The following is a 24,633-nucleotide window of genomic DNA, read 5'->3' on the forward strand; positions in this document are numbered from 1 at the left end:
TAAACATGGCAAGATTCTTTTTTTTTTTTTTTTTTTTTTCATTGTTTCATTAAGCACAATAAATAGTCAGTTTTGCATCTGATACATGTGGTTAGATGTAACGATGTTAATTATCAGTATCTTATCTGTGCTTTTCTGTATATGACATTCAAAATTGTTATTAAGTCAAACCATTATTTTGTCAGCCTTGTAAACCAAGAGCTTTGGTAAATACATTTTAAATCTACATCTATTGTTTTCTTTTTTATTTAAGAGAAGGTCAGGAGTCAGCCCGACCCCTTTAACACCTAATGGAGTATTACACTCCTGACTTTTATAGTGCTGATGCCATCAAATGTCAAGCGGCGCCGATGAATTTCATCCCGGCGCAGAATGTATCAGGTCACCCACCAATCTGTAGAAGTGCTGGACAGAAACTTATTTCTATGCTAATGGTGTTGACAAATGTGTTGTGATCTGGTTGCCATTTTTGAGCGGATTTGAATTGTCCCCCTGAATTGAATTGTACTGTGAATTATCATATAATTACATTTTCAGGCGTGATTTATGTGCACATCAGGACCGGTGTGCTCCAGTTAATTGGTCGTGGCATTTCTGCAGCTGGTCTGACTCCAAACACTGCAGGATGTTTCTCTCCCAGTAAACATCAATCTTTTTCCTTGCCCCCCTTTCTGCTCTTGCTTTCATTTTTCATTCATTTGTTCTTTTTTTCTTTCTGTCCTCCTTGCTTTCATTCTTTCATTCTTTGTTTTTTTTTCTTCTTTCCAGTTCTGCTGGCGATGCTTTCACCCGCTCCTTTATACTTTCCATCTTCCGTCATCTGTCTCAGCTGTATTTGAAGGGATGACAGTGAGGTACCCTCAGGGTTATATAGTAGCTCTGCCTCCTTCATAGCAGGAAGACGCACACACACACACTCTCTGTCATTGTTATTTTGTCTATTCCAGCACATGCCATTGACATATTCTCTGTCCATCACTTTTTTCTATATGCTTCAGTGTATCATCTTTCCAATACAATACAATATATACTGTACTGTGTATGTGTGTGCCTGTGTTTACATATGTGCAGGGCATCAACAGATATGGATCTTGAAATCAGACCATTTTTGTATCAAAAATATTAAAAGGACCCAGTGTTTTTTCGCCAGGACTGATTTCATATCAGCATAGATATGAAAATTCTCACATGAAAATAAAGGTACATTTGTGTACCTATACTTTTGTGCATTGATGTCAGTCCCTCAGTTTGTCTCTGATAGTGGCGCGCTGTCTCCTCCATAGACAATGCTCTCCGTCCTCTAGCAGCGCTCTGCCACGAGCAGCCGAGTCCTCAGCCATCCACATCACTGTGTGTCACCTCACTGCGTGTCCCTGGCTGCCCTCAATCACACAGATTCCTGACATTTGACATGATCTCACGTAATAGCCAAGCCTTCAGGGTCAAATCAACAGCATCTCCAAATCTAACCCTACACTGGTAACAGGAAGCTGACTCAAGTCTGTGTCAAAGGTAATATTGCTGGAAAACACATCATCCAGGCTGACTTTACTGGGATCAGCTTAATTACTGGTACATGAGAGCCGGCCAGGGCTGCGGTATGCACTGAGAGAGTGAACGTTTAATGGACTGGATTTCTTGAAAAAGGAACTTTGCTTTTGTTTTTTACTGCGTGAACCATACTTTGACAAACTGCTCAGGTAATGCTGGGCAGATTGGAGTTTTAGCTGTACAAACAATTCTCTGGCCTGCTCTGGGGGCTGAAATAGAAAAAAACACTGGCTGGTATAAACCTTAACAGCTTTTTCATAACACAAGGAACAGGCACAAATTTGCAAACTGGCAAATATTAATGGCAAATGAACCTGGTATACATATACTGCAAGTTCAAACTACTAATCAGTATTTTCATTTTAATCAGTGTAAAGTGGGTTTCAGTGTAATCTGGGAAGTATCTCAGTGTAATCTCTTGAAGCATGGAGTATGTCATATATTGTACAAAATGCACTATATATATACATTCACTCAGCAAGCACTTTATTAGGAACATCTGTGCAATCTAATGCAATCTAATAGCTCTGCCATTAATTCTACTTTTATGAGGTTTTTTCAGTTTTTGTTGACATAGATAGATAGATAGATAGATAGATAGATAGATAGATAGATAGATAGATAGATATTACTTTATTGACCCATTGTCAGAAAGGTGATAATTGTACTTTATGTTTATTATTGAGGTCATAGTGGGCAGTGGTGGTGTACTGGAGTGCATTATATTGAAAAGTGTTCCTAATATTTTGCCCCTCCCATGTATGTTAATGGAGTGAACTGCTCCATTGCACATGATAGCTGACATTTGGTATAACAATTTTGTATTGTGATGTGTCAGTAATGTGTTAGCTCTTTCTGCTGCCCTCAAGTGGCCAAAAATAAATAAATTAATGTATCTCAAGAAATATAAGAGACAATAACATCTTAATTCATTCATAAACATGACATTATTGATCTTTGTGGGTCAGTTAGTTTGCAAATAACCAGCTTTCAGCTAGTGTGAATGGTTTACTGGGCTTCTGTCTACTATCTCTACTCTTTTTTCTGTCTATTTCGGTCTCCACAGCAGTTCTGCCACTGACAAATCTTTTGTTTTTCACAATGTTTTGTTTTTGTAAATTATCATTTAATTTGGAAAATGATTCCTTAGCTGTGAGAATTAACTTCATGCTGAGGTAATTCTATTGAGGTATAGCTATTGTTCAGTTCCTCGTGCTTTACATTGCAGAGCTGTCGGAACATATAGTATCTGCAGCAGGATTGTTTTTGTACAGAAAGTTACAATTATGTAAACTTTAACATATTATATCATATTATATCTATTTTTGGCCAAATTGTCCTTTCAGATGTCTTTCATTTACATATGTACACACACTCAGGCACACACACTTCCCATGAACAAAACAGCATTTATGATTTGGAGCAAGGTGACTGACGGGGCAGCATGACAGCTGATTGACAGGTATGACAGTATGACAGGAGGCGGAGATGGGAGAAGATTTTACAAAGATTTTTGTCTCAGGTAGCGTGTCATGACTTGACATTGGAATGAGATGATGAGTGCAACCTTTGACAGCAGGATTTAAAGGAGCAGTATGATTGTTCTTATACCATGGTATAAAATGGAAGAAGTTTATGGAGTTGCTGATCGATACTAATTACTCAAACATTACATCTTACTCTCAACATGCTCCACCCAGGCAAATTAAAAAGAAACATATCTCGAAACACTTCTTTTTTTTTCATTACTGGTCATACACATAAATTGAAAAGATAATCCAATTTCCATTTCAGGATGGCAAGCCTCTTGAGGTTTTCCATCCTGTTTTCAAGGTCCTACATGAAATGAAAATGCTGTCCTTCCTCCATGTTAGCTACTAATAATATCTGAAGCAATTTCAATCAAAATGATCTAATTTAAAATTGCATTTTGCTTGATGAGTCATCTTAACTTCCAAATTGCTCATTGTGTGTGAACAGATGGACGAACATGCAATCAAGGTTGATAATGCATGACAATTTAATATTGCAATAGAGCCTATTAAACCATTTACTGTCATCACATCAGTCTCTTAAAAGTGATTTATCATTGGTAAGCCCATTATGTGGTTTTCACTCAAATCACAGAGCGTGAGATTGATTAAGCCTCCAAAAGTCATTTTGTTTGAGGACAACGTAATACCCAATAACTCTCAAAGAGCCAAACATTAGAGTGCTAAAAAGTACGATTGGTTTTTACTCCCACCCCCACCACCTCCTTCTCTCCCTCCCTTCCTCCTTCTCCCTCCCTAAATATCAGCATTCCCAAGGCACCACCCAATCCAAGAAGAAGAAGAAGAGGGCTCCAGCCTTCATTATCATCTCTCAACACTTACATACATTGAAACGAAATTTGACCCATCCTATACACTGGGAGCAGTGGGTAGCCATGGTGGGTGCCCGGGGAAGCAACTTGTCTTGCTCAAGGACACTTTGACAATTGGACAGAGAGAGCTGAGGAATCGAACCATAACCCTGCAGGTGGTGAGGACCCACTCTTCCTCCTGAGCCACAACCGCCTCAAAACAATCAAAGGTGCTTTCATCCTGTTAAATTATGAGCTTGTTTGCTTGCAATTAGTTTGGTGTGAACCAACTCTATTAGCGTGCCTCAGTGATTTCTCTTCTTTTTCCTCCCGACAGATCTCTTGATCCGTGTTGCGTGCATAATTAGCCATCAATGATTGGCTTCTCAGCTGAAGTGGAGAACACTAGTGAGCCAGGAGGAAGCTTAAATGGAAGGACCCTTAAATGAATCCACAGGAGACGACTGACCCCTGTTTGATCCAAGTCCATTCAGATGAACCCCATCTGAGAATCAGCTCTTTTATTGTACAGTCAGGGAGATGGGTAACTATATTATTATCATCAGTTATTCTTATGACAGGATCAGACTACACAATGTTTTTGTCTTTTGAGATGGTCAGAGTGTCATATCAGGTGATAGTAGAATCATTCATTCTTGCCAAGTTAGACTTGACGGGACCAACAGCATTATTTTGCAACTCTTTTGCTTCAGCATGTTTACAGTTGTGCATGGAGGAGTGCTCTGTGCTCCTTTGGTCAACATCACAAAGCACATTGTAGAAATTGTCAAAATAGATGAGAGAAGGCGTTAACATTCTGTCATACTAGTCTTTTTGTTGGAACGCTGTGACGTGTCCCAATGCTTCTTCAGTCAGTCTTCCATTGTGGCACACTACAAGAGATAAAATGGATACAAATAAAATTGTTGCACACAATGTTGTACACAACAACAAGACATGTTGTTCAGTTGGGCCATTATGTTCTGTTCTGTAGTCCCATTGTACATTTCCTCCCTGTCTTACAATGTGGAAAGTACATATATAAGTATATATATATATATATACAGACACACACATATATATGTGTATATATGTATGTATATGTGTATATGTATGTATATATCTATATAATAAATAAAAAAATCAAGGTGAGAACTGTGTCCTTGAGGTCCACAGGTCCCAGTTTACATAATATTATGTTTATTATCAAGTAATCTGCCAAATATTTTGTCACTTTATCGATTCATAATTTGATAAAATGTCAGCAAAGATTGAGAAAAGCATATCACAAGTTCTTGTAGCCCAAAGTCTTTATGCTCGTTTTGTCTAAACAACAGTTTTAAACCCAAAGATATTCTGTTCTGTACTATCATGAAGGACTGAGAAAACAAGGAAATCTCCACATTTTAGAGGCTGGATCCAGCAATTTTTTCCCAATATTTTTAAAATTACATGAATGGTTAATCAAAATATTGAAATTGTTACAGAAGAACTTTCTGCCACACAATTAAACAGCTAATTGTTTCAGCATTATCCTTGTAGCTTATTGTGGTTTAGGATTCATGCTATATTACCACAAATTCCAAATTCAATATTCCCCTATAACCTAATGTACATGTAATACCCCTCCCTCTACACTGTGAAATATACAATAAAGCCACAAAAAACCCACATTATATATTAGATGAGTGCATACAGGATACATATTATGCCCAATGGCCCATTTCTTATACTTTTGTCCCAATTTTTAAAAATGTTTTGTTGTCCTTTTAGGTGTTTTTACAGTGTAGCATAACCGAAACTTAATGTGAAAAGATAAAAGTGAAATACATGTAAACAATTCATGTATTTCTCAGACTAAATTATTCTTTATTTTATCAGTATGCAGACCCCTGGAACCCCACTCAAGGACGCCTGGAGAAATCTGGGTCCCTTGAGTCCTCATATCAAGTCCGCCTATTTTTTTATTCAATAATTTATTCTTGACAAACACAGCATGAGCTTTGGCAACTCCGGCTTCTCTCTCTCCCTCTCTCCCTCTGTGTGTGTGTGTGTGTGTGTGTGTGTGTGTGTGTGTGTGTGTGTGTGTGTATGCTTTTCTATCAGCTGGTTTTATTCTCAGCGGACACTGATGCGCACAACATAACAAGGCCTTTCTCTCTTCCCCTCTCTCCCCCCCCTTCTCTCTCTCCCCCCCTCTCCTCTTGTGCTCTCTCTCTCCTACTCTCTCTCTGTCCTCTCTGTCTATGTCTCTCTCCCTCCCCAGGTCCTCTCCTCTATCCCGTCTCCCCTCCTCTGCTCTGCACCTGCTCCTCCCCTCCTGCCTTATTATCCTCAGACTCAGAGCAGCGCTCCGTCCTCGCCAAGTGATGCTCCTCGGCGGCGCACAACGGTGGGTTATCACCGCCCGCTGCAGGGAGGACCTCTCCGGCTTGTTTTTCTCCTCTGGAAACACGCACTGACGGACGACTGGAGATGGGAATTTAACGGGGCTGGTGAGAGTGAGCTGGAGGAGGATAGGACGGTGAAGAAGCGCTCAAGTCCCATCCGAGAGAAGAGGAGGAGGAGGAGGAGGGGGACTCCGGGGAAACAGTCCCGCCGGGACGGGGGACCACAACGGATGGTTTTGTGCTTTACATAGTTTGAAATTGACTCAACGTGCTGTTTTTTGTTGTTTGATCGTGAATAAAAAAAAATAAAACCAGAGGATTTGAAAGCAGGGGTTCCAGGAGTTGCGATCAGCGCCTTTCCGTTTGCGATGGAGTGAAAGAGAGGGCGCACGGTAACTTCAGTCTCGCCATGAAATCAGTGTTTTTCAGCCGCTTCTTCATCCTGCTGCCCTGGGTCCTTATTGTCATCATCATGATCGATATCGACAGTAAAAGGACGATCCGGGTTCCGGCCGCCGGTCGGACCAGCAGGGCGCAGCGGGCGGCCCGAACTGGCGCACCGGGGGTAGGTGGCACCCAGAACCAGTCCGCCCTGCCGGTTATCTACGCCATCACTCCGACTTACACCCGTCCAGTGCAGAAAGCGGAGCTGACCCGGCTGGCCCACGCCTTCCGCCAGGTGCCCCGACTCCACTGGATCGTAGTGGAGGACTCGACGGCGCGCACGGAGCTGGTGGCGCGCTTCCTGGCCCGGTGCGGCGTGCCATACACGCACCTGCATGTGTTCACACCCCGCAGGTTCAAGCGCGCCGGGATGCCACGCGCCACCGAACAGAGGAATGTGGCTCTCGCGTGGCTCCGGCAGCACCGGACCAGACGGGACGCCGGGGTGGTTTTCTTCGCGGATGACGACAACACGTACAGCCTGGAGCTGTTTGAAGAGGTAACCCGACAGTTATTATGTGTTATTAGACTACTGTCCTAATCGGTCTTCATCACCTTACAGCTGACCAATAACATCAAGAGGTAGAATTCACCTTTAACTGACAGTATTCTTAAAGTTACAATAAACCAATAAGTAATTAAAACACATTAATTATAAGTGCGTTTGTTTGAAAAACATGAGGTTTATTAAGAAACTGAGTTCCTTCATTGCTCGGTATAGCTTTGTTTTGGTCAAAAACAGTTAAAATTAACGGTTGTTAAGTACTAAGAGCCTTGACTTAAAAGTAATACAGTAAAGGCTAAATGTCCAATTACAAGTTACAGTCCTGAAATGAGAATTTAACTTACGTAGCCTACTATGAGCAAAATATAGTAACACTATGTACGTCAGAAAGAAGAAATATCAAAAACATTATTTTACAAATAAAAAGTTAAAAAAAAAAAAGGAATGAAACAATCAGTTTTGCTGCAACAATCTTAGATGCTCTGGTATGACCAATAGCTTATGGTAATCTAGTGTTGTGCAGCAGCCAATACTGACTCAGTTCACTGATTTTAGGACTTTTCTCTACTTGTGCCACTGTTTTTAGAATTTATCATTGTCTCATAATTGTCACTTGTGGTCACAGTGGCTGCCTTTCATCAAAAGTTACATAGGCTCGCTTTAAACTCAGAAATAAAAATACTTATTATGCAGAATGGCCGCTATCAAAGTCATATAATTATATAGCCTAATGATGAATATTAATGCATCAACATGCCAACAGCATTGTAATGTCGTAGCTGATATGCTGATGTGCATGGAGTTAAACTGCTTCACATACTGTTGGGATGTTTTATCCATAACAATATCTTATTTGTTGATTATATGTTTTGTATATAAAATATTAATTTGTAGCTGTCAGACAAATGTAGTGGAGAGGAAGTATAAAGTAGCACAAAATGGAAACAATCAAATTAAATACAAGTACCTGAAAATTGTATTTAAGTAAAGACAGAACTTACAGATTTAGGTATTGATGTTATAGCATGTGCTATTTGAGCACCTTCATCACAGCATCAACACTATGAGGGTAAAGGGTCTATTTTCCCCTTTTCTGACTATATTTGTGCCGTGCTCTAACCATTAAACTGCACAGGAAAAGTCATTCGCAGGCATTCCCCAAATGGGATAATTTCAAAGGAACTGAAGCACAGAAATTCAAAGATTCATGTTGATGGGATCCCACTGGAACCCGAGGGAGGCTCCAGACCCTGGTTTGAGAACACCTTGTCTCACCTGAGGGGTCTTTATTAAACCAATGTATTCTAGTAGTGAAACTGGTAAAACTGCATGGACATTTGGTGTTAAAGGAGTAAGTCTTTGTGTGTGAGAGAGAGAAAGACAGAGAGTGGGAGTTGAGTGAAAGCGAAAATAAGTGAGAGAAAAAAACAGATGAAGAGAGGAGTGTGTGTGTGAGAGAGAGAAGTGACTGACTGACAGATAGAGAGATGAGAGATGGATGTGGCAGTGATGGTGCTCAGGGTGTTTTGGTGCACGAAGGTCTCCAGTTTCAAATCTTTTTGTCAGCAGCACCATTGTTCAATTTTCTAATGATCCACTTTCCAGCTCATAATTAATAATCAGAATCGTGTGGGTGTGATTATTTTGTTTGCTGTTGCTCGCTGACCTTGTACTGTGTATGTATTTGTGTGTGTGAGTTTATAGAAGGGTAGGATTGATATGGTTTGATAAAGACGTTTGTCTTTTTTGGATTAAAATTAATTTTTTTTTTTCTTATTCTCAACGATGTCCAGTTTGACCCTTTTCATGCCCTGAAATTCTTATCTTTAGTTAAAGCCTCTGAAGCATTTAGACCAATATGAGACACTGAAGGACTTCTGATATAAACTACTGATAAAAACATATCGACTGGCTGTAGTCTGCAAACCTGAGCTAAACAACAGACAGGATGACATGCCAGTAACAACCTTGAATAATGGAAAGCTGATACGTCCATGTACCGTAAGCCAAGTCTATGTCTGAGAGTGTATATGTTAATGCATAGGAAGGATCTCTTTGTACATCTCTGTTACCATTTATGTTAAAACTACATTGTCGTCACTACACCGCACTCGAGATTTCCAGGTATTGAAGAAAGACGAGTCAATAGCAACAGCAGCAGCGGCGACAGAGGCAACAAAGCAATCCTCTCATTCTAAATAAATGCACAGAAACATTGTGAACACATGCTACTCTGATTGCTGATTGCTCACTCTGATTACTGCCATTGAAAGATAGCTGGCCACACATCTGAAATTGCTATAATTTTCTGGAAAAATAAAATATTGAGATTTTTTTTAATATAAATTAGCTAAGAACTCTGCACTGAAGAATGTAGTAAAAACTAAAAGAATATAGTTTTGATTGTTGGAGAGTTTGTTTTACATGTAGTACCAAAGAAATGATGATGAGTCCATTCAAAAATGTTTTTCTCTCCTCTACTTGAGTATTTTACTGGCCCTTTACAGAATGAAAATTGTATGTTTGCATTGCAGCATGTTAATTTGAGGAGGCCTTTTCCTTCTGTCTATGAATGCATCTTCCACCTGCATCTTAAGTATGTTCTGAAAACAGCAGGTTAAACCGAGGGTACGTTTAGATTAAGCGTGATTGATGCACTTTATTTGAGCTCTGCAGCTTTCCTTCTTTTTGCTTGTTTGGATAAAAAAGAACAAAGCCTGGCGACTGAAAATGTGAGTGTTGGACCAGAGAAGCCTGGTGCTGTTCATTAGTAGAAAGAGTGTCTCTTATGAAAAAAGTAGCCAGTGTTAGGGTTTAACACTAAAATGAACTGAGTACAAACTGCAGTTTGGGTTGGTTTTAATGTGAAGCGTTTTCTTCATTTCTTGACAACAAGATATTGTTATTTTTTATTGATATTGTTGTTTATGGCAAAGAGAAGGCAAATCCATCATAGTTAGCTAGAGTGGTTCACTGTTATTTATATACTGTTATGATGTCAGATATCTATGTTAAACATGGTCAAAGTTAAAAAACTTGAGGTTAATGTATGTAGAAATGCTCGCTGCATATCAAAAGACAAGGCATCATCCAGCTCTGCTCGGTTTGTGATGTTTTTTTCTGCAATACAGATGAGATGATGTCAGCTCGTAACACATGCCCATAAATAGCTGTCCGTTCAGTAGCCTTTGATTCTTAAGCTACAGGTTGTTTTCCATGTATTGTTTGTGTTGTTCACTGTCATATTCCGGATTTCGGCTCGAACATGTACGGATGGATTTGAGAAGTTAACATTTCGAGTAAAGAGAAAAAAAAGTGAAATCTTACCACTATAGTTTGTTTACATGGAAGTTGGACGATATGCAGCTTCTGGAAGCTAACCGATCAGAAGAGAGTGGGCTCATCGGGAGGGGGCCTTAAAGAGACAGGAGCTAAAACTGTCTCTTTCAGACAGAGGCTGAAAAAGACCAGAAAAAGAGAACTTTACTGTATATCAATTTTGCTATCTAGCATATAAAAACTTTTAACCTCAGTATATGGAAATCTCTCACATTGTAGATAGAACCATATAATTCCAATATCATGATAACTTGCCTAGGATTTGGCTGCATGAAAAATCAATCAAAAAAAACCAAAACAAATGCAGCTGAAGTTAAAATGTTCACATTGTTTCGGGCTAAAGAAATGCAGCTTTATCCTGAACCTTATGCTGTCTTTCGATGGCATATCCCTCCATGCAACCCTGAAAGCAACACTCGGGTATAAATACTCAGCATTGTGATGCGAGTGTGCTGTAGTCGATTCTACTCTGACGTAGAGTCTCAGTGTTAGATTCCATGCCTGCGGCTCAGTGTAAAGAGCATCTGTTCGATTTGTTGATAGCACACTGTCTTCTCTCTGTCCTCCTGCCTATTTCATTACCTAGCTCCTCTGTGCAGGTAATGGCCTGTCATAGAGAGATAATAGGCTGTCATACGGCAGTAATAACCTGCAGAAACTGTCTGCAGGCTTTAGACTGATGGCAGTTACTGTGCTTATAGTGGGTGGCAGCTTCATATGAGAAACCTTCATATCATTCTGGGAAGAAAAATTATTGAAGTAGGATTCAAGCAGCTCAAATATTATTTTAATGGGACCTTTTGTAATAATATTTCTACAGTAATCCATTGTGGGTTTTTCATACAATGCCAGCAATGGTTTTGTAGGAACAGGATAGGTTTATTCATTAAAAGGTTAGGTTCAGATTTTTTTTAATACAATACTGCCATAAGTTCATATAAACAAAAGTTTCTCCGGGGCTGTGAAGCAATACCTTCATAGCATGACTACACAAATCTCACAGTCATGTCCTGTTTTATATCCCAATTTCTCTTAACTAAGCGCAGCAGAGAAAAAAAACTTGGACCATTAAAAAAAACAAACTAAAGAACTGCAGATCACTACATTTTGGCAGCATAATACACAATCCCTGTAGTTATACATGTAAAAGAACAGTGGTAAACAGATTTAAATATATAAAAACAGCTTCAGGTTGAGTTATGCATCTGTGAAACGCAGCATTACACAGTCAGTATAGACAGCTGTACTGATTATTAATAGAAAGCTATCTGTTTTGTAAAAATACTTTATGTGTGAGACAGATGAGTGAAAAATGTGCCTGAAACACGTCCTGTGTGTAGACAAGCCTTTATATTTGATAAAATGGAAGCTATCTGTTCCATGAAGAGTAAAAACGTATTTTAAGTCCTGCATTGTTGATTGTTGTTGCATGTGTACAATACAAACGAAACAGTGACCCACTCATAAAAATTCTGCCCCATAGTGCTTCTAGGGGTCAGAAACTCCACAGGGTACCTTTAAGTTAGCCAAATCAAGTATATGTTCCTCCTGGCAGCTATGTGTGGGTTTATTGCTGGTGTTGTGTGCTGGCGTCAAACCTAAATGCGACTACCAGGAAGTTTCCCTTCACCACAGCTCAGCAAGTAAACACTGTTGGTGAACAGACGAAGATGGATTTTTGAACTAAAAAAAATGTAACATTGGAAGATACCCAACTGATCTGGCTAACTCAAATATAGAAATATATGTTATTATTGTTGGATTCTGCTTCTTAAACCCCCAGCTTATGCGCCGATTTAGCAGAGTAGAGATAATTATAACATGTTCCCCCTCATTTCTTTCATTTGAATTATGTAACTGGTAATTCATGTACTGTATATTTAGAAATGAGCACAGGTATGAATTATGACTCATAGCCATGTTGATTTAACTACCCAAAAGAATGATTTTTCATTCAATATTTTGAGTTTAACCAATTTTAATATTCTATTAGCTACTATAGAACAAAAGACAAGGCATTTCTGACCTGCAGTCGCCCAATTAAGAAATGAGGTACCCCAGCTGGGACAAAATCAGCCTCATTCTTGACTCTGGGTTGTTGATTACATGATGTAGCCCAGGCTGTTTTGCTTCAAGAGTGGGCGACGAACTACCACCCCCTGCATCCCCCTTATGAAAAAAACATTGGTACGTAGCAAATGTTTAACAAGCCTCCCTACGTTCCTCTTACTGTCGAGCAGCAGAGAAGTCAGGCGGAAAGGCGTTTTGCATCAAGATAAGACTTAAGGGGTGTGTGCTCCGTTTCCGCAGGTTAGTCAGGTCTCAGTTTGGCCTGGTTTATTATTCACGTTCCGGCTGAGTCACCTCCCAGCAGTCAATAAGGTGTCAGAAAATGCAAGACTGCTCATTTAATGTCCTCCATGCAATTACACCTTGATTGCCCTTTAACACATACTGCTTCCTGTTGGTTTCTTATACTCATTTTGCATTTCTGCCCTCAGGAGTGAGTGTGCTCCCATCATGGGAGCTCCTAAGAGGCAGCGTTAGTGAGACAAACAGTAGACAAATATAACACTGACGCACAAGGATGGAGGGGGGTAAGGGGGCACTAAGAGATGGCCATGGAGAAGAGATGGGTCTTGAGGCGGGATTGGAAAACAGTAAGGGACTCTGAGTCTCTGATGTCTTTGGAGAGGGAGTTCCAGTGCCTGGGAGCTGCCCTAGACAAGGCTCTGTCCTCAAAACTGGGAAGGTTGGACTTGGGGGTGGAGAGAAGGCCAGCAGAGGTGGATCTGAGGGACCGAGAGGGTTGGTGGGGGTAGAGGAGGTCTGTGAGATATGGGGGGGCCAGTTGGTGAGGGGCTTTGTAGGTGATGACCAGGATTTTGCAGTTGATGCCGTAGAGGAGGGAGTTGCAATAGTCAAGACGGGAGAAAATGAAGGCGTGGATGAGTATTTCAGCAGCAGGGATTAACTGTTGGATCAGCAGTCAGATGATCCAACAGGTTTTAAACAAATCCCCATAAGGCAAACGGTAAAATTATTACCCTAACTGCCCATCACTGTCCATCACAACTTTGACCTGTACTGTTCTTAGTGTAGTTGAGCACATACAGTTTTTGTACACAACAAAGGATTATCACAGTTTGGGTGCACACTTAAAATAATCTGGCTAAACTGACCATCTGTTTTTTACCCCATCAAAATTCTCTGCAGCAATGTCACTGTATTCCCAGATCTCAGCTATCACTTTGATGAGTGCAAGTTATCATAACTATGGGCACCAATTAGGTGGTTGCTGGGAAGCTTTGGCCCCCATGGGAAATCATACTGTGAGGTGACCATATCGGATGAATGGTAACATTCAAGAAGAAGCTAAAAAAAGGAATGGATACAGTTTTAACTGTGAACTAAATCTGTGTCCATTCCTACATTTAAGTTACTTGGGGTTGTCGGAAAATGCCCTACAGGTTTTTACCTCTTCACCAGTGATATAAAAGGTGTCATTTTGCATTACTTTTTGAACCAGCCTAACTGGTTCTGGGGGAATGTATGATAAACAAGTGCACAGTAACTCAAGATGACACGTTAAACACAACCTGTCCACCTTTTTAAAAATAACTTGTTTTAATCAACAGCAAAACAGAAACCAGTAGCAGCTGAAAAAACTTGCAATGAACAGTTACAGTAAGTGACAGCAGCAATGGCTTCCAGTCAATACCTCTGGTGAGTCATCTCAAAATTGAAGCTGTGTCCTTGGTCGATATCATTACTTTGTCACTAGTATGTAGTTTCAAAATATATAGATTCATATGTTTCAGGCAGCCACAGGAAAAAAATTAATTTGATTCAAGTTGCAATAAACCAGACATCCTTCAAAAGAACTCATGAAATGCCTCTTTGTTGATGTATAAATGGCGAATCTGAGAATATTTAATAATAATAATAATATTTATTTATATAGCATTTTTCAAACCAGAGATTACAAAGTGCTTTACAACAACAAACACATGCAGACAAATTCTCCAAAATTGAGGGAATAAGGTAAAAACACATTTTCCAAAGCGAAATAATAATAATAAACCATTTTTTGAATAAAACATTTAAAAGAGATTTTTGAAAAGCCTTTTGAGAGAAATGTGTTGTAGAAGCGATTTAAAGAAAGACACTAGTTCTGCAAGTCTGAGTTCATTGTTTTGACTCCAACTCTGTTTTGGGTCACTTTCACAGCCGAGGAACCCATTCAGACTCGGTGGGGTAACAAGCAATCAGGAAATTAAGTTGTGCTTTTTTCCCCTTCTCATTCCTGAAAAGCTGACTCTGGGGATGGAGGGTTTTTTAGCTGACGGCAGCATGGCAGAGCTGTTTGATTCAGCTGCAGCAGTCTGTCAGCCGGCAAGACTTTCGTCAGACCTTTTTTGAATAATTGAACTCCCCCCGGCCCTGAGAGCTCCACATCAGTCACATTGACTATTTTAGGGAGCAGGTACTGTGGCAAATGCTCTATGCTGAAGTGTGACTCAGGATACCTTTCTCGAAGGCTGCCATACTTGGTCTAGTGTTCATTTATTACTTTTGATATGGTGTGATGGCTTCTCAGATTGTATAATAGTGGTGGAAATCCACTGCATTGCTGAAATGCAGCTAAGATCTTTTCAATTTCAAATCAGACGCCACAGAAACTTTAAGACTGTGTGCTTACATTCAATTTATTTGATAATTCATCTTTGCAATTAATTTTGAATTTCATTATACTTTCATGGTGTGGATATTTCCTTCTCTCCATGTTATACATCTCAGTGAGGAGTCAGCTGGTAGTAGGGGATTGGGTAAAAGACTTTCTATTTTTAGAGGAAATGGTCCAAAGACAGACATGCAAACATTAAGGATGTATTTGATCAAGTGTCCAACTAGCAGAGTCCAGGCCTGGAGTGAATTGCAGGATGATGGGGAGGCAGCACAAAGAGAAACTGGTGGGATAAAGGAACCAAAGCGAAATGGGAAATTCAATTTCCTCAAACCCCTATGAGCAATTATCATAATTACATAGTGTAGTGGGAGAAGCGAGGGGGGGTGGGGTTGTAATGTCAGGGAAGCGAACCAGAAAGGAGACGAACCTTGCTGAGAGAAATTGTCTGTGGTCGGGCTGGTGGGAGGATAAGGATGGAGGAGAGAGGAAGGTGACGGAAAGGTTGAAGGCTTTTAAGGGCCAATGTAAATGTAAAAAGGTGTTATGCACCAGTTCTCCACTTATTTCCACAGCCATCTTTTTTCTGAATTTGCAGTTTGACTGAACACCTTTCCTGTGCTTTCTACTCCCTCATCAAATCCCTTTTTTCCCTCATCCACCACTGTGTCCAACGGTGACTGGGACACATTTAAAAGAAGCTCATAGTCACTGAAACTAATTGAAATAAAATTGGCATTTTTGTCAAAAGGCCTTGTGACAGGCTCTGATGAGGGCTACGTGCCAAAATATGTCTTTTACCTGTGTTGTCAGTTTACCTGTTCTTACAGTGTATTACTCCTACCAAGGAGGTTATTTATATCTCAGAAATTTCAATTCCCATGAATTCTGGTGCACAGATTTACCTTGGGCCAAGGAACAATTTATAAGCTTTTTTAGGACCCGTAACTAGGGTTTTTCGGCATGGGCTGAATATGGATGCTGTAGTAATGATGGAGGTTTGTGGTATCCTTTTATTATTGCTATTTGATGAATTTTGTTTGATTTCAACATATAGATCACTGGCCATTACTCATGTTGACTTAGGATGTGTGCAACATTAAAGGGAGATTTGAATTAATAATTTAACATTTTGGGAAGTACACTTTAATATTGGTCTCATGTCTGTTTTATATATGGAAATTTAGTCAGGATGGGATTAGTCTAGCTTAGCATAGAGAGTGGAGGCAGCCAGCCTGGCACTGTCCGAAGTGAAAAAATATACATACAACTCGAAGGCTGTCTAATTTACACAATGTAGCTTGTCACACAATGTCACTTTCTTGGTTTTAGAACATTTTGACAAAAGGGCTACAGTTGAAAAGTAGCAGGGTGGCTAACAAAGGCAGCAACATTTTCAGAAATGTTGATGAATGAATGTTAGTGACTATTCATCATTAAAAGTCTCTTTAGCTTTAGTTGGTAGCTGTTTTCCTATGCATCCAGTCTGTTTGATAAGTATATTTGCTCATCTTTTAGTACAAAGCCTCATTGTTTTCTGATCTGCTTCCGTTTGCTCTCTTACATGTTTGTTACTACATCACCGGGAGTCCCCTTACTCCGACAAGTGGAACAATAATTCTAGCACTTGACTTCCACCCAGAACATTTTGGAAGTGCACTACTTAGCTGTAGCATGCGGGTGGCATGCTCATAGATCTATGCTCACCAACTTAGCCAAGTTACCGTGATTTGCCATGCCCATAGTGTTGCTGACGTTATCCCCGTATTTAAACGATATCGCTTCTCCTCCATTCCCCTCCTCTCTCTGTAACAGTCAGCTAGAGGGCAACGCATGTACTCATAAAACTGGAGTTACATCCAGATAACTACTATTTATGCTTAACTGGTATGCACATTATATAACAGGCACCAGGAGTTTATCCACCCTTGTTTTTTTCCAGGCCTGTTTTTAGGGCCAGCCTTTATTTGTTCGTGTCAACCACGCCCCGGCCATTATTGGAGACCTGGGTTTAATTGACTACCGTCTTTTATTTGAGGAAATACGCTAAGCATTTTTCCAAAACTGGCAAACTATTATTAACTTAACAACTATTTAATGCGCCACATAATACAAATAATCAAAATAACTGTAACTCACGAGAGTTAGAGGCTCTTCTAGTTCTTGCACTTCCTGATACTGCAACACTTTGTGAATTGGGTGACAAGACTGCAGGATTTCATTATAAATATTTTTGTTTCTGCATAAAATTACATTGTACATACAGAATATATACACACAAACAAATGCACGTACAGTATACAAACACAAACACAGTTGGCAAGACAAGAAACATTGCGACATTATAGTACAGTATGTGTTCGGGTTTGTGGGCATGCTCACCGAAATCACTCATTTATACTCATGCACCTCCACACACACATCTATATACTCAATATGCAAGCACCTTCATCTCTTTAATTTTTTTTCTCCACATAAACCCATAAAGCATTCAACCTGCGCACATATCATGCACCATTGCATCACAGTTTCATAGCCCGTCCCCAGCCCCCCTAATTTGATTCATTCATTTTCTCCCAGCTCATTTCTTTCCTCCCTTTCTCAGATTGCCTCTGCCATGCATATTAATAATGCACAGATAAAAATACGCTTGATTAAAATCACACCCAGCCCAGCCACCTGAACACTCATCCTGGTGTGCAAACAACACAATGATGGTTCTTTCTCCGGGGCAGGTGGCAGGAAACTAGAACATCCATAATGGATTTCATATACTTCATCATTAAGAGTCTCTTTGTGTGTACACACAATTCACTTCTCACCTATTTGTTTGCAGGGAAGGGAGACAGAGTTGATTACCCGACTGAGCCGCACTGCTCCGAGACAGTGTCCTGGCTACGAGTCAAATGAAATGTGATTCCTCTCAGCGCTGTATTTTTCACCCCCAGCTTTTCTTTTGTTTACTTGTAAATAGCATGCGTTTACTGACTGAGCTGCCGGTGCTATCATTTGTCAGGACTTACAGGTTGTCGTGCAGTCGGCTGCATCTGAAATTATTTTTCATGTGCGGCAAAGATGAATTATTTGTTATCTCAGTGCAGCGTCTGCCCTCTAGTGAAGATATCCATATTGATAATGAGACAGTAGCTACAGAGAGTTTTTAATGTATAACAGTGTCTACTGTGGGCTCCATACTATACACCCTAAACTAATGTACAGTACAGAACAGCCTTTACAGCTTTATCAGTGAAGCAAAGAAACTGTGGAGGGTCAGAATAGAGAGCCTGCTGTGATCTAGTCAGAAAAGTTGAAGCAGAAGAAAATGGAAATCATTCCCATTGTTGAATCACGACAACACCCAAATCTAAGGAGAACACCAGGTGACAACAGTGAAAATCAGGGATACTAAGGGAGGTTGAAGAATTGAACGATTAGCACAACAGAGTGTATGTAGGAAGAATTGCACAAATGTAAGTAAGACTAGTAAGTAGACTGATTGCTGTGTGGCATTTAGTTATTTATAGGAATCTGTATTTATGGAAAAATGTATTCTTCTTCTGGGTTTTATCTTTGGTGCTTGTATAATGTAAATATTCATTATTCTACTGTAGATGGTTTTGGTCCCACCTAGTTTGTATTCTCTAACTTCATCCCAGCAGCAGCAAAGTCAAAGGCAACTAGTTGCTTTTAGTAGCTGTTGGTGTGAGTGTCTCTCTTGGTGTCAAGTCACTAACTGCCACTACTGGAGGTATGTTTGAGTCACTGCGCTCAGAAAAAAAATCCTTATAATGATGACTAATGATGACAGAGGGGGGTCGCACTCAGCGACAAGGAGTCATTGTATTTACAGAAGACAAATACACAAAACATTTTCCTTCATCAATGTCAAAACCACACAAAATAAATGCCTCTTAAATAGGAAACATGCAGGTGAGTTTAAGATACTTTAAGATACTTGGCACCTGGCAAGGTAATCAGATACATAACACAACAATCAATGAGCATTCATTGGAACAAGGAAGAAGGTGGAAACTGGAAATGTGAGCAAAATCCACCACTGACTCATCCATGAAATTTTCTCATATATCAAATGTTAAAGTTGCAATACATGACATTCAGCCACTAGATGTCGCACTATAGCACCAACATCTCACACCATAACAAATGTGTGTCGTTTACTCAATAAAGTTGGGAAAAAATAGGAAGAAAGTGACAACTCATGAAACTCAGATCAAACTGTCAATCTAGGCAGTGTTGATCAAATATAGATCAAATTTCTGTTACTGCATTGCCTATTTTTCAAATGCTTTCAGAAACATATTTTGGTGTACTTTTTTGCTGTAATTTGAAAAAGTTTGTGATGTAGCCACCATCTTGGAAAGAGACATGGAAGACACGGAGGGACTCATATGCACTAACATGCACGCTCACACACACTAACAAGCATGCACGGCCGGTGCAGCTACCAAAACAAAGAGCAGAGAAGCTCAGATAACAACACACATAGAGGGAGTGTGACTTCATTCACTGCTCAGGTCGCCATTACTCCACTATATCTTTACATAGCAAATAGTTGTTTGCTGGACATCCAGTGAGGCTCAGTGTCATATATTGGACCTTTAATACACATTCTAATCACAAAAAGAAGAACACTTAAAGCAGTATCTCTCAGTGTCTACATGAGAATATGAAGAGAACTGGTACAGTGTACACACTGTGGACATCAAGCAAGGAGCCGTTCATTTAACAGTGAATACTATACAGAAAAACTCATTGTATTCTTCATTCAGATCATTAAAGTGTAAAGTTTTAAGGGTATCCAAAATCATTCTCTTTACAATAGAGATTTTTCTACATTTGACTTATTTTTATTTTTTCAACATCAATGAGTTTTAAATTTACGACTTTAAATCTAAAATTGAAAACTCCATGAATTGTCTTGCCACAGATGAGGTGATATGCAACTTTGATGTTCACTGAATCTTGTTTTCAAGCTGCATGAAGTTATGCCGTTATCTGAATGGAATACTTTTTACATGGGCAAAACTAAAGATATATTATGTTATTTGTAGTATATGTTATCACTATGCACCATGATTTTGCGTGATGTGCTGAATCTACATGGAAAATGTCCAGATGGTCCTTTAAATTTTGAAAATAAACAATGATGGATATTCAAAGGCCCTATTCAAAGCAGCATCAGAACAAAGGATGTGCATTTATGAATTGTGGATTTTAAGATTTAAGAAGAAGTGAATTAATTGTATGTTACTGTCACAGAATGTGGTCTGATAGATTTCTTCATTTTGTTGAACAGATTATTTTGTTCTCTTTTGAGAAACCTGGTCAAACTGACACCCAGATAAAGAGTACAGGGCTGATGTGCCTGCTGCAGAGAGTCTCCTTTAGATAGACAACAGTTGAGGACTAAATTCATACACTATATTGGAAACTGATAGATAAAAATGATTCTTCCTTCTTTACCCAGGATGGAGGCGATACAAAGATGACTGGAGAGTGACTGAAGGTTCAATAAGTATTTATCGACAAGTGCTTGGAGAATGGCAGGCAATCGGTATATCAAAATGTATCATGCAGTATTCTGACAATCTAAAGGAAGTCCCTTCTATATAAGATCTGTCTACAGCCAGGAGTATAAAGCCCTAACCAACATTGTTGTATGATACATATGATACGTTCAGGCCAATGACATCGATATATTCAATGTTTCCTGTAGCCAAGTTGTCAGACATTTTTCAGAATACTGTTGCTGCAAACCTCTACAAAACAGAGTGTGAAAGCAGACAAGGTTAAATTTACTGTGTCCGATGACTGTATGTTCTTCTTCAGTGTGACTATGAGCCTGATTGTTGTGGACCCACAGAGTTATTCTTGTGGAGTAGTGGCACTCCTGAACTAGACATTTTATCTCCACAAAATCCCACTGTGTACTCTCGCTGCAACCTTTACTATTTTTCTTCCCCAAGTCAGTCCCTGAAGCTGCAGTTTGTTCTTGATGACAAACTTGATCACAAGGTTGAGATGTGGGGTTTCTAGCCTCCTGAGAGTTGTTCGTGTTCTCAGATATGGACTGGATTTACTGCGGACTGTAGGAATAAAATGTAGGACTTGCTTCTGCTCTGTAGCTGCATAGAATGAGACTGAGATCATGCAGGGCAGCTAGCAATCGCAAATATATTTTAAAAAATGTGATATGTTTCCAGAAAAGTTGACATTCTTTGTTCTTATATTTGTTTTCTTCCCTTTAAAATCCTTTCTTCACACAACATAATCAGTTTGCTGTGATGAATACACTATATTGATTTCATGGAGCTGTATGCCAGCCTAAAAAGATGGGCTGTGCACTTTCCTTCCCACTGTAACGAATATTTGTATGTTGTTGAGAAAATATGGATTTTTACTAAACTTCCAGTGACACAATAAGCATTAAAAATCACACACTCACATGCACACATTTCCCAAAATAGAGGCCTTTCTGTGCAGAGGATTACATTCGAGGCTTTATTGATTTTTTCTTTTGCTCGACTCAATACTTTCCCAAGATTGTTGCAGTGTTGGAGAGTGTTTGAAACTCTGCCGTTCTGATACTGTAAAACCTAAATAGGACTTCAAAACAATAACATTTTTCTCTGCAATATAATATGCCCTAACAGTAAAAAAATCAAAGTAGCTATATCTGTTTAGAAATTGGTCTGGTGAGTGTTAAAAACAAGATGATGTTAAAATCAATGGATAAAAGATAGACTGGGCTCCTGGTTTACACCTGAATTGGCAGTAAAGAAAGCCTGGGTAAGGGCCAGAGGCAGAGGAACCAGCCTACTGGTTAGTATTTAGGTGTTAAAGGAATGAATGAACATTTACAGTTAGAGCTGCCAAGTCAGAATACTACTTTCTAGTTTCTACTCAGACCTGCTAAATTCTGGAAGACAAGTAAATCGTTATATACTGATGTGAAATCTGATAGTTCTTTATCATTAATCCAGAATAATCTGTAATCAGCTTTCAACATTTTACTGCCACTGGTTCACACAAGGTCTCTCCTAAAAAATACCTCTGTTAGGTCATTCATTGCAAATGTTGTTGATGTTGTCTTGCATGCTTACCAGAAAAAAAGTGGTCCGTCTTCATAAGATGGCTGTGAGCTTAATAAAAATCATCCATTTTCCAAGTTGTCTTGCCTGTCAGATTCCTGGAATTGCTTATCAGTAATCAAATGGAGGCATTCACTCTATTGGACGCCCACCTATGTCCATACCAACCTCAGCAACCTCTTCGCTGTTAAATGTGTTTTAGATGATTTTCATCAGTGTGTGAGGGTTGAAATGGCCCAGTCTGAATTGCTACTAATCGCGTGCCACATGGAACCGTTTTGGGGCCTGTGCTGCTTACCATTTATATGGTCATGCAAGATCATTTTGTGTTCTTATCCTAAATCTCTTGTTTTTTACTGTGAGGCTTGCTAGTATGAGTGTTCCAAGTCTTTAAACTGCAACATTTCAATTTGATAAATGCCACCTGTTCACGAGTAGGTGTGTGTTCATGAGATTTGGTCATTAGCTTAATCAACATCCCTAAATTGCAAAAAAAAAAAAGGCAATGCCTGCCACCTCAAGTTTCTCTCACAAAAATGTTACTCAAGAGTGAAAAAGAAGGCTTTCAGATCGCCAAAGTCCGACTGTCTGAAATCATCAGACAAAAACATAACAAATTTAGCAGTGTCAGCAGTGGTATTATATATATATATGTGGGGGCTGAGCCCTGGATAGCCTCGGCCCAATTTAACCCCTGGTCACAGAGATAGAGACATTGTTGAAATTCTTAGTAAACTGGCAAGCTTTGATGATATGGTGAACAGAATATACATTTTGCATGTATATGTATGTCTTGTAATTATAGTATTTTAGAGGGGGAAACTATGGCTCACATGACAGACCAGGCAACTTGTGAATTTTGTTCATACCTGAGATAAAATTCAGAAAAAGAGAAAATCTGTGAATGAGATAAGTTCTCTTAAAACACTTGTATGTACCATATAAGAATAAATCTGTTTGTATGAGCATGTCTTGCATGAGGCCAATTATTTATATTTAAAGGAATTATATTATTTTGTACTGTGCAGCAGAATCTGTTAAATTAACCATGGATAAATTAAAACTCCATAAAGGTAATGCAGCATGTTCTTATTAAATTTAAATTGGCACTTAATGCCAATAAAGTAAAATTCATTCTGTTCTAAATTAATTTGCATATCACTATTGCGACAGGGTCAGAGAATATAAATATCTTGACATGTGGCGCTATGAGAGATGTACATTTAAATATCTTATAGACAACCTGCAAAAGAAGCTTTTTGAAGCAGTTTTCCTCTTAGTTATGTATTTTTTAGACGACGCTTATAGACATGCTGCTGCCTTCACTTTTAGATTCTCTTTACAATTGAACTCTTAGGTTCATTACTGGAGATAATTACACTCACTGTTGCGTGCAAATGTAATAACCATTGGTATTATAAAAGCCCTAATGTCTGAAAATTGCCATCTTATATCTATCTCATTTATGCTGCTCTATACTGAACTCTAGTTGATGCTTTATGCACACTATACCAGACCTGATTTAGGAAAGTCTGCTTTTAGTATTAATGAACCACTCCTGTGGAATCATCTGAAATCCTCCCAAAAAACCATTGCAGCCTATTCTCAATAACAATGCCGTCCTGCCTCTTACTGAGCTTCCATTCTCTCTTTGTTATTTTCTATGTGTCTGTTGTTGTCACATTAAGTCAATTCTAGTCGTCAATTTAATTTATATAGTGCCAAATCACAACAGAACTTATCTCAGGGCACTTTTCATATAGAACAGGTCTAGACCTCAAGCAGAACTGGGCTCTAGGTAGACCTCAAGCAGAACTGGGCCCTAGGTGGGTGGCCATCTGCCTTGACCGGTTGGGTTGAGAGAGAAAGAGCGAGGGAGAGAGGGAAGAGAGAGACACAGCCAAGCACAGCAACAACAACAATAACAATAACAACAATAATAATAATAGAAATATGACTAATAATAATAGCAGCAGCAGTGGGCGTCAAGTTGGACCACGGTGGACAGCAGGCAGTTCGCAGTCAAAGTTTTCCTGCAAGAGGAGAAAGCACAAAACTATGGGGAAGATCCAAGGCCAAAGCTAGGTCCAAGGCAAGCCTGGGCCAGCCCTAACTATAAGCTTTATCAAAAAGGAAAGCTTTAAGCCTACTCTTAAGTGTAGAGAGAGTGTCTGCATCTTGAACCAAAACTGAAAGATGGTTCCACAGGAGAGGAGCCTGAGATTCTAGGAATATCTTTTTCTAGTTTTGTGTCAGTACAC

At 39.4% G+C, this 24,633-nt stretch overlaps 1 protein-coding gene across 1 annotated transcript in view; it reads left to right on the forward strand.

Moving 5' to 3' along the window:
• The first annotated feature begins 6,177 nt into the window (after window positions 1–6,177).
• The window catches only part of b3gat2 (beta-1,3-glucuronyltransferase 2 (glucuronosyltransferase S)), a 54,627-nt gene continuing 36,171 nt past the window's right edge, over window positions 6,178–24,633 (forward strand). The window contains exon 1 of the mRNA XM_044372804.1: window positions 6,178–7,228. Within this exon, the coding sequence (XP_044228739.1) occupies window positions 6,695–7,228 (534 nt within the window). The 5' untranslated portion in view covers window positions 6,178–6,694. The remainder of the gene's footprint in view (window positions 7,229–24,633) is intronic.

This window comes from Thunnus albacares, chromosome 14, assembly GCF_914725855.1.
Source record: "Thunnus albacares chromosome 14, fThuAlb1.1, whole genome shotgun sequence".
NCBI lineage: Eukaryota > Metazoa > Chordata > Actinopteri > Scombriformes > Scombridae > Thunnus > Thunnus albacares.